Source organism: Penaeus vannamei, chromosome 4 (genome assembly GCF_042767895.1).
Source record: "Penaeus vannamei isolate JL-2024 chromosome 4, ASM4276789v1, whole genome shotgun sequence".
NCBI classification, from domain to species: domain Eukaryota; kingdom Metazoa; phylum Arthropoda; class Malacostraca; order Decapoda; family Penaeidae; genus Penaeus; species Penaeus vannamei.
This window is the reverse complement of record NC_091552.1, coordinates 35,317,264-35,328,700: the sequence shown is the minus strand read 5'-3', so window position 1 is coordinate 35,328,700 and position 11,437 is coordinate 35,317,264. Positions and strand designations below refer to the sequence as shown.

Sequence of the window (11,437 nt, the reverse complement as noted above, 5' to 3'; positions counted from 1 at the left end):
CAGTCAGCTGCTTCTGGAGTGCTTGCAGGAGGCCGACACTGATGTTTTGGTCACCGTCGTGTGGAAACTCATGGTGAGGGCTTCTTATTCAGTTTCATTTTCATTGTTAAAGCAGTAAAACAATATTAAATATTATCACTGTTGTTATTATTGATATTATTATTGCCGTTCATAACTATTATTATTTATAGTTTAATGATTATCATTGTACTAATAGCCACTAATGGTATTGTTATTAGCATTATTTTTATCATCTACAACATAGTTTTCATTATTATTTTTACCACCATTTTCATTATAATTACCATTGTCATCATTATCATTATCATATATTTCTTCACTGACGATTCATTACATCGTCATTTTACACTTACTATTTTCTTTATTATTGTTAACCAGTAATACACAATGAATCTTTGCTTATTAATACTTACTTAAAGGTAATTATTACTTGTTATTAATATATAATCAAACTAACTTTTCAGGCGTTTCACATCAACCCCATTATCTTTGGACCGCGCGTGGACAAAGACTTCATCCCGGATAACCCTTATAGACTGGTGAAAGAAGGGCGTCACCAACACGTCGATGTCATCTCGGGGGTGACGTCGCACGAGGGAAGTCTCTTCTCTTCAGGTAATCGCCAATTTAGCTTCAGATTCGAGCTTCGGAAGCTTAGTGATGTATGGCGACGGAGGGACATCATATGGTTTATGATTTATTAGGAAAAGGAGGGTTCTATGTGAAGCAAGAATCTCATGAACGGATAGATGATAGTGAATAAGGGAAGGAAGGATTTATTGTGTTATTTTTCACGGCAATAGATTGAATTAATTCGTTTTACCAAATTTTGTTCCTGTGTCGAAATATTCCTTCGCTTCGCTTATGTTAATGTACAGCTAAGGAAGAAATCAAGCTACCAGCGCCCGGTGCTTATATCTCAAATCTTTGAAGTACCCAATCCTCTACAGACCTTTACGTTCTTGTTTGTCCACGTTTAAGCTTTTCCGATAGACAAATGATAAACAAAACTCCCCCGAAGGTATCTACAAGGATGAGGAGATCCTGGAGGACTTCAGCAAGAACTTCGCCGTCAAAGGACCCATCATACTCGAGTTCCGAGAGGGGGACGTCGACCTGAGCGCCACCAGTGAGAAGATCTTCCGACACTATGCAGGCGCAACGCATCTCACCCTCTCTCATGCAGATGCAGTTAACGAGGTGAGTTGTGTGTACGTCTTGGGAAATTGTAGAAGTATATACTCAGTGGCTTATATCGGTTAAGGAATCACTAGACGCTCAGGAAGCATAAGATGTGAGGAAAGGAAACCTGTTATTTTGTTTATATTTTATATGTATATGGTCGGAATCATTACCTAGAATCATTAGACGTGAGTATAAAATGTGAGAAACGGCAATCTTTGAAGTGCTTATATTGTTCGCAGATGCTGGGTGATCGCCACTTCGTTCTGCCACACGACATCACGACTGAGTACCTCGTTCGCAACAACGCTTCGACCAATGTCTATACATACAAATTCACACATCATGGGGACTTTAGCGTGCTGGCAATAACCCCGTCGCTACTCAACGATAAACCCTGTAAGTAAACTTTGCATTCAAGTGAACCAATCAGAATCAGTAACAGTAATTCCATTTCTCTTAAATGCGATATTTCTATCTGTGGTTCTCAGGGGTGGGTCACGGACACGACATGGCGTACCACTTCCCCGGATGGCTGTCTCCTACCTCCCCTTCTCCCGAGGACCTTAAGATGAGAAACCTTATGGTGAAGCTGTGGGTCAACTTCGCCACCACTGGGTAAGGGTTTTAAATCTTAATTGCCAGAGAGTATTTTGCTAGATATAAGGACTTTGGTACAATTAGCTGCTGGCATGTGCGAATAGAAAATGTGAGTAGTATCCCCTTCTGAAGATGTAAGCACTAGTGACTGTCACGTACTAAAGATAAGAAAGATAACTATTTATAGTTTAGCCTTGAAAATACTAGATATACCGTAACAAAAACTAGACAGAAACCTTGCTTAGCGTACATCAAACATTGCATTTATCACGCACATAAAAAGTATATATATAGAATGGCGAAAATAAAGAAAATTGAAACAGAGAAACATAAGCAGCATCATCCCCCAGGAACCCGACGCCTGATGACAGCTTGGGATTCACGTGGGACCCCATAACCCAGGAGACAAGTCACCGTCACTTGAACCTCAATACTAATCCTGTTATGGAGGAGGAAAGCCGTCAGGAGGTAAAGAGGAGTCGTTGTGGTCAGGTTGAATTGGATTTTGTGCTTGGAATTTGGATTTATGTATAGACGTTTCTGCTGTCTATCCTTCTATCTGTCAGTCTCCATATCTCTGTCTCTTCCCCTATCCATGTCTCTTCTATCTTTATCTATCTATTTGTCAATCTATCTGTTTACTATCTATCTATCTACTATCTATATATCTATTTAATGATCCACCAATCATTATCTATATGTGCGTATATGCAGGCATAGTTATTTATAGGTATGTATGATATTTGCGTGTTATTTTCATCAATGGTAAACACACGTTTGTTTCCCGTTTACGCCAATTTGCTCACCGGAACTCCCTTGCAGGTCTTAGACTTTTGGGCGACTCTTCCGTTGCTGGAGAACGTCATCCTGGACCCCGAGAAGATCACCGAACTCGGACGCTATTGGGTGGAACTGACCAATCAGGGAGCTCAGCCGCGAGTCGAGCCGGGGAGCGAGACACCCAAGAAGCCAACGAAGCATCGGGTTCGAGATGAGCTCTGAAACGATCGCATTTTATTCCTGGATTAAGTTCCTTGAATTAACACTTGTTTGTTAGTTTAATGTTAGTGAATTTAAATGATTTTCTAGAACAAATATATGAGTGAGATTGTTTCTTTTTCCGTATCATTTACTTTCTTGTCGATGATGTTCTTATCGTGATTATCGAGATCCAGATAAGGACAAGAGGCACTTTTCAAAAGCTCTGAGGTTTGTAGGTGAGTGCTTATCGTCATTATTAAAGTCGTGTTAATAAAAACGATAAAAATCAAGTATATACCTCACTCATACACTCACTCGCATTCACTCACCCTCACATTCACACTCAGTCTCACACTCACTCCCACTCACGCTTACACTCACACACACTAACACACTCAATAGACGAAATTGTTTGGACAACATTGCTCTAGAGCATTCACCTGCTGTTGCCTTCGTACATTCCATAGCATCAGTGCAAATGAAGGGTGAAACGTGAAATTATATATACATTACATTTACATATACACGTGTTTCAAATTTCAAATGAATGATACTTCATGTATTATTGTTTAAACTCAGAATACTCCAAAGCATTCAGAAGTTTGGGAGATCACATAATTGTACAAGCTCTCGTACTGTGCTGTTATCATGTAACTGTATTGTAATATCTGTTTCATTCTTTTAGAAAAGAGTGAAGGATTTTAGTGTGGTTATTGAAGTCTCTCTCTCTCTCTCTCTCTCTCTCTCTCTCTCTCTCTCTCTCTCTCTCTCTCTCTCTCTCTCTCTCTCTCTCTCTCTCTCTCTCTCTCTCTCTCTCACACACACACACACACACACACATACACAAAGACACAGATTGATGGGCATTGATAAACAGAATCGTCTAAGGCGATACCGATACTGAGACACTTTGAAAATGGCTAAAGCGATACTGATGCCAATACATGTATCGCATATCCAAACTCACACACACACACACATCTACATGTATGTATATATATATACATACATACATACATACATACATATGTATATATATATATGTACATATATGTATTTGTACATATGATATATATATATATATATATATATATATATCCATATATGTATATATATATCTGTATGTGTTTGTGTATGTATATACTGATTTATATATATATATATATATATATATATATATATATATATATATATATATATGTATATATATATATGTATATATATATTTATATATGCATGTTTATATGTATGTATATATATTAATGTTTTTACAAATATATGTATGTATGTATACTGTGAAGGAGTAAGTTCTAATAACCCATTAATAAGGTCGCTAAAAGAATATTTAAGCGATGTATTGTGCGAGTGGCCGTAGTTCGCACAGTGAATGGTTGTGGGGGTTTCAGGATTCGGTTTCGTTCGGTGGCAAAGGAATGGTTCGTGACGTGGCCATCGGGGACATGGCCAAGGGGGCCCACTATGGGGGCCCACTGGCTAAACCAATCCAAATAATAAGAACCTAATTATTCACATATACATTATACATGTATGTATATATTCATATGTATTTATATATACATATCCATATATGTATACGTATATATATATTAATATATATATATATATATATATATATATATATATATATATATATATATTTACTCACACTCACATACATACATATATATATATATATATATATATATATATATATATATATATATATATATATATATGAAACGTATCCATGTTGACAAATGTAGAAAAGGTATGAATGAGACTGGATATCTTCACAATACAAGAGATGTATTTGACCGGTTTCGATTATGTCTTCATCAGAAATACATACATAAGAGAAAAAACATAGCATATATATACTACATGGGAGCTGGTAAATCACCTGACGACTGTGACCTCGCACTCGTTATGCGCATAATTGCAGCTGCGACCTTGGATACTTTAAACCTGCCTGATGCGGTATTCATATTCTTTTCTGTCGCGATGTATGCAGCTTCCATGACCTTCCTTTTCTGTTTATTCAATCCTTCATGGATTACTTCGGCTTCCTTCCAGTTCGGTAGATGTCCAGCTTCATCTACATGAACTACCATGGCATTGGAAGTCCTGTGGTGACGGACGTCGGCTCGATGTTCGATGATCCTGGTGTTGAAGCCTCGTCCTGTTTCACCAAAATAGGCCTTATCGCAACCGCTGCAGGGTATGCGATATACTGCACTGTTGGGGTTGCTTTTCAACTGCTTCTTGTCTCGTATCATATCGTGTATCTTTTCCCCGGATGTGCTGGCGATTTTTACTGTTTTTCCAAAGTATTTGCTGATCGCCTGGGAAACGTTACATGGAGGCAGTATGAGGAAGTCAGAGGATGTCACTGGGGTTGATCTTGCAAGTATGTTCTCCGCTTTCTTTCTGAGGTTTAGCAGGAGACCTTTTGGGTACTTATGTTGCATGAAAGAATTAATTACATATGTAACCTCAGTCTCAAGAAACTCAGGGCTGCAGATCCTCAGTGCCCGGAGAAAGAAGCCAATTACAACCCCAGATTTTGTTTTGCTGCTGTGGGCGGAGTAATAATGGATATAATCGTCTTTATTCGTAGGCTTTCTATATACAGAGAAACGTAGGCCGTCATCATCCCGATGAATCAGAGTGTCCAGGAAAGGTAACTTCTGATCCACTTCCTCCTCCACGGTGAACTGGATTTTCTCGTGGACGGAGTTTAGTCGCGTCAGCATACGGTGTAAACACGACCTTCTGGGGACGATGACGAGGACATCATCTACGTAGCGCAGCCACGTCGAATGTCTGCCGATTATATCCTTGTAGTGGTCCCTTTCTAATGTCTCCATGAAGAGGCAGGCCAGGACCGCGCTCAGAGGGGAGCCCATGGCAAGACCGCTGATTTGCTGGTACTCTTCCCCTGCGAACTCGAAGAATCCGAAGTCCACACACAACTTCACGAGGCTTATGAAGTGGTGCTTAGGCAGCGGAAGTTCGTCATCTGCCATGGAACCTGTTACCCTCTCGACTGCCCGGATTGCTCCATCTGTGGGTACATTCGTAAAAAGGGATTTAACATCAAAACTAGCCATCTTCTTATTTTTATAAACAAAACTCTGAAGACGTCTGATGAGGTCCCCAGAGTTCTTGAGGTGGGAATCACTGATGACTCCCATGGCGGCGGAGAGGGGTTTCGCCAAACACTTCGCCAGGCGATGGGGAGCGCTGCCAATGCCAGAAGTGATGGGTCTCATCGGTACACCTGGCTTGTGCACCTTCGGGAGACCTCTCATGGACGGGTTGCGGGGGGCCTCCTCCAGCAGGTGAAGCAAGCCTTTCCCCTTAGCCGACCGCAGGAGTAGATCCCTCGCCTTCTTCTTGAATCTGGCAGCTTCCATCATTCCATCGCCCTTCGTCACTTTCCTGTAAACAGAAGCATCGGAAAGTAAAATGTTCATTTTGTGTATATAATCAGTCCTGTCCATAACAACAATACCCCCACCTTTGTCAGCCTGGGTGATGATGATGGTCTCGTCGTCGCGGAGGCCCTTCAACGCGGTGACATATCTGCGAGGGATCGCCGGGGGTCGCGAAGACGAATCGGCCATACAGCAAGCAGTAATCCCTTGGATGAACCCTTTGTCGATGTCAGTATCGGTCCAGCGGTGGTTCGAGACAACATAGTCAATCAAGTCTTTGCTGTCCTTCCCGGTGCTGAACTTGAGTCCAAGGGAGAGAGCTTCCTTTTCGGTGCGGGTGAGACGTTTGGAGGACATGTTTCTAATAAGATCACTTCGTCCAGCTTTCGACCATCTACTCGTGCTACATATGCGGTGTAATTTCTCCTTATGTTTGGCTCGTTGATCTTGATCTTCCTGTTGTAGTTGGAGGACCAGCCCATGGGGTAGGTGTTCGCCCTCGAGCTCGTTCCGGAGTTCGTAGAGTCGATGTTGCAGGGTCCTAATGGCCTCCACAAGGAAGGCCCGAGCACTATCAGGGAACGGATGCTCGCCGGATTTTAACTGGCTCGGAGCTGAAGGTGGCAATACTTGCTCAGCCAAGCAGTCCATCAGGAAACAACGTCGATTCTTGACACTCTGGATCTTGCGTCTTGTAAAGAAATCCCGGGGAGGGGCAGACCACTCGCCACTCATACCGTGAGAAGGATGAAACGTATCCATGTTGACAAATGTAGAAAAGGTATTTGTCAACATTTGTCAACATGGATACGTTTCATCCTTCTCACGGTATGAGTGGCGAGTGGTCTGCCCCTCCCCGGGATTTCTTTACAAGACGCAAGATCCAGAGTGTCAAGAATCGACGTTGTTTCCTGATGGACTGCTTGGCTGAGCAAGTATTGCCACCTTCAGCTCCGAGCCAGTTAAAATCCGGCGAGCATCCGTTCCCTGATAGTGCTCGGGCCTTCCTTGTGGAGGCCATTAGGACCCTGCAACATCGACTCTACGAACTCCGGAACGAGCTCGAGGGCGAACACCTACCCCATGGGCTGGTCCTCCAACTACAACAGGAAGATCAAGTTCAACGAGCCAAACATAAGGAGAAATTACACCGCATATGTAGCACGAGTAGATGGTCGAAAGCTGGACGAAGTGATCTTATTAGAAACATGTCCTCCAAACGTCTCACCCGCACCGAAAAGGAAGCTCTCTCCCTTGGACTCAAGTTCAGCACCGGGAAGGACAGCAAAGACTTGATTGACTATGTTGTCTCGAACCACCGCTGGACCGATACTGACATCGACAAAGGGTTCATCCAAGGGATTACTGCTTGCTGTATGGCCGATTCGTCTTCGCGACCCCCGGCGATCCCTCGCAGATATGTCACCGCGTTGAAGGGCCTCCGCGACGACGAGACCATCATCATCACCCAGGCTGACAAAGGTGGGGGTATTGTTGTTATGGACAGGACTGATTATATACACAAAATGAACATTTTACTTTCCGATGCTTCTGTTTACAGGAAAGTGACGAAGGGCGATGGAATGATGGAAGCTGCCAGATTCAAGAAGAAGGCGAGGGATCTACTCCTGCGGTCGGCTAAGGGGAAAGGCTTGCTTCACCTGCTGGAGGAGGCCCCCCGCAACCCGTCCATGAGAGGTCTCCCGAAGGTGCACAAGCCAGGTGTACCGATGAGACCCATCACTTCTGGCATTGGCAGCGCTCCCCATCGCCTGGCGAAGTGTTTGGCGAAACCCCTCTCCGCCGCCATGGGAGTCATCAGTGATTCCCACCTCAAGAACTCTGGGGACCTCATCAGACGTCTTCAGAGTTTTGTTTATAAAAATAAGAAGATGGCTAGTTTTGATGTTAAATCCCTTTTTACGAATGTACCCACAGATGGAGCAATCCGGGCAGTCGAGAGGGTAACAGGTTCCATGGCAGATGACGAACTTCCGCTGCCTAAGCACCACTTCATAAGCCTCGTGAAGTTGTGTGTGGACTTCGGATTCTTCGAGTTCGCAGGGGAAGAGTACCAGCAAATCAGCGGTCTTGCCATGGGCTCCCCTCTGAGCGCGGTCCTGGCCTGCCTCTTCATGGAGACATTAGAAAGGGACCACTACAAGGATATAATCGGCAGACATTCGACGTGGCTGCGCTACGTAGATGATGTCCTCGTCATCGTCCCCAGAAGGTCGTGTTTACACCGTATGCTGACGCGACTAAACTCCGTCCACGAGAAAATCCAGTTCACCGTGGAGGAGGAAGTGGATCAGAAGTTACCTTTCCTGGACACTCTGATTCATCGGGATGATGACGGCCTACGTTTCTCTGTATATAGAAAGCCTACGAATAAAGACGATTATATCCATTATTACTCCGCCCACAGCAGCAAAACAAAATCTGGGGTTGTAATTGGCTTCTTTCTCCGGGCACTGAGGATCTGCAGCCCTGAGTTTCTTGAGACTGAGGTTACATATGTAATTAATTCTTTCATGCAACATAAGTACCCAAAAGGTCTCCTGCTAAACCTCAGAAAGAAAGCGGAGAACATACTTGCAAGATCAACCCCAGTGACATCCTCTGACTTCCTCATACTGCCTCCATGTAACGTTTCCCAGGCGATCAGCAAATACTTTGGAAAAACAGTAAAAATCGCCAGCACATCCGGGGAAAAGATACACGATATGATACGAGACAAGAAGCAGTTGAAAAGCAACCCCAACAGTGCAGTATATCGCATACCCTGCAGCGGTTGCGATAAGGCCTATTTTGGTGAAACAGGACGAGGCTTCAACACCAGGATCATCGAACATCGAGCCGACGTCCGTCACCACAGGACTTCCAATGCCATGGTAGTTCATGTAGATGAAGCTGGACATCTACCGAACTGGAAGGAAGCCGAAGTAATCCATGAAGGATTGAATAAACAGAAAAGGAAGGTCATGGAAGCTGCATACATCGCGACAGAAAAGAATATGAATACCGCATCAGGCAGGTTTAAAGTATCCAAGGTCGCAGCTGCAATTATGCGCATAACGAGTGCGAGGTCACAGTCGTCAGGTGATTTACCAGCTCCCATGTAGTATATATATGCTATGTTTTTTCTCTTATGTATGTATTTCTGATGAAGACATAATCGAAACCGGTCAAATACATCTCTTGTATTGTGAAGATATCCAGTCTCATTCATACCTTTTCTATATATATATATATATATATATATATATATATATATATATATATATATATATATATATATATATATGTACATATGTATATATATGTGTGTGTGTGTACACACACACACATCCATATATGTATGTATATTCATATGTATACATGTATTTTATATATATATATGTATATATACATATATGTGTATACATACATATATATACATATATATACATATATATACATACACATATGTGTCTGTGTGTATACCTGTACCCATGTGCGTATATAAATATACATATTCTTTCTTTTTTATGTTGCGGGGAGGGGAGTTGAATTCATTACACAACGCCAGCACATGGCAGGAAAAACCTTCCCAGACCCCCCCCCCCCTCCCTACCACCACCACCTGCAAAACCTCAATCAATATTTGCCCGTTCTCTAGATAATGCTAATACTGCTGTCAAGTGTAGTAATATCAAACAGCGATAACAGTATTAACAGATCACTATTATAAAGCTGACTTTTTGTTCTCAAAATCATTAATTCTTTGTCTGCTAATTTCAACTCTAAGAATCATTCCGGCACCAGAAGTATCGAGCAATATGTCAGTCACCTTTATTAACGGCATTATTAAACACGGTGATCTCGGCTACAAAGACAAAGAGAAATGTACATGAATAGAGATAAAAATGGAAATGAACACGCGACAGAACAGAGCTATGGAATGTTGAAAGAGAGACCTTGTATTTCAAGATAAAGTGCTGTATTTTGAGGTCTACGGTTATGGAATTTAGCTTCACAGTAATGATTTGTAGCTATTTTCAACATAATATTTCAGTATTGACGGTGACATTCCTAATCATTATATGACATGATTCGCTCGGATGATGTTTTTCCCATTTTCTTTTGCCACTACAAGCAAAAGTACATGCAGGTGTGTGTACATGTCTGTGTATGTATGTGTGTCTTCTGAATACACAGCGCATCTTTATTTCTGCAACTTACTGCCACATATGTAATGAATATAAAAGGGAGAAGGAAACACATATAACTGAGATCTATTTCATTTCACATAAAACGTATGATGAGATGAAAGTGGATGAAAGTGTTGTTTCAGCAAGTTCTACACTTGATGTGCAGGAAACTCCATTCAGAAACTTTCATCTGATAAAGACAATGTAATGTGTATAAAGTTGATTATTAGAGATACTGATGCCTGTCACTAGCATGAGAAAGAGTAGTCCAACATGGCGGAGAGTTCATCCCTGGAGAGGACGCAATTCTCGAAGAGGACGCCGCAGGCCTTGGCGTCTTTCTTGGCGAACTTGGAGCCGAAGGTGATGGCCAGGTCGTAGACGCCTCGGGATCCCTTGAGGGTTTGGTTGTCCTCGAAGGCGGTCTTGAAGGTGGACATGGCTGGCGTGAGCTGGTCAGCAGACATGGCCTCGATTTCGCACAAGAGCTTGGCCACGCAACCAGCAGAGTCCATCTTCTGGGCCACAGCAATCTGGTGTAACAGAAAATTAGATTTTGTAAACACAACTGCATCGTCTCCCAACTTTCAAATGATGAGTATATCCTTCATAAAGCATAAAACAAAATAATTCATCTGCGACTCGCTCACCTCGGCTGCAACGTCTTCTTCCGTGGAACCGACGTCCCTCCTGAAACGGCGCTTCAGATGCTTTGAGAAGAGAACTCCCTTCAGCACTGCCAAGGCGCCTATGCCCAAGGCTGCCGCAGCAGAAGCGGCGGCAGTTGTGACGGCGGCAGTTCCGATGGCGGCGGCGGGTCCCAGGAGGACGAGAGCCTCGGAGGAGGCCCAGAGGCCGCACAGGAGAAGGGCAACAAACACGCGAGAATTCATGATGGTCGCAGAGGCCAACAATTAGAAAGTCAAAACACAAATTAGATGTAATATCAACAAAATGTTATCAAGGAGGAGACACGGTCGTTCAGGGCCTACACCAGATATGCCTGTGTGTGTTCCTGACGAA

At 42.8% G+C, this 11,437-nt stretch overlaps 2 protein-coding genes across 3 annotated transcripts in view; one reads left to right on the top strand and one right to left on the bottom strand.

The window, feature by feature from the left end:
• LOC113812397 (carboxylic ester hydrolase) overlaps positions 1-2,916 on the top strand; it is a 10,956-nt gene extending 8,040 nt beyond the window's left edge. For both annotated transcript variants that reach the window (XM_070120940.1, XM_027364268.2), the window contains exons 7-13: positions 1-73; positions 486-636; positions 1,043-1,221; positions 1,446-1,602; positions 1,695-1,821; positions 2,154-2,271; positions 2,626-2,916. The exon at positions 1-73 is cut by the window's left edge and continues 118 nt beyond it. In XM_070120940.1, coding sequence (XP_069977041.1) covers positions 1-73; positions 486-636; positions 1,043-1,221; positions 1,446-1,602; positions 1,695-1,821; positions 2,154-2,271; positions 2,626-2,805 — 985 coding nt within the window. In that variant the 3' untranslated portion in view covers positions 2,806-2,916. The remainder of the gene's footprint in view (positions 74-485; positions 637-1,042; positions 1,222-1,445; positions 1,603-1,694; positions 1,822-2,153; positions 2,272-2,625) is intronic.
• Positions 2,917-9,878: 6,962 nt separating this feature from the next.
• On the bottom strand, positions 9,879-11,437 carry LOC138860722 (uncharacterized). The gene is made up of 2 exons (XM_070118861.1): positions 11,065-11,437; positions 9,879-10,947 (listed from the first exon to the last, which is right to left on the bottom strand). Exons 1-2 carry the CDS (start codon positions 11,305-11,307, stop codon positions 10,663-10,665), a joined length of 528 nt encoding a protein of 175 aa, XP_069974962.1. The 5' UTR covers positions 11,308-11,437; the 3' UTR covers positions 9,879-10,662.

Bases quoted from the DNA above. Each gene is read 5' to 3' on its own strand.
- LOC138860722 (XM_070118861.1), bottom strand. From the start codon at position 11,307: ATGAATTCTCGCGTGTTTGTTGCCCTTCTCCTGTGCGGCCTCTGGGCC. The intron at 10,948-11,064 runs GTGAGCGAGTCG...CTGTTACACCAG, and splicing joins AAGAAGACGTTGCAGCCGAG to ATTGCTGTGGCCCAGAAGAT.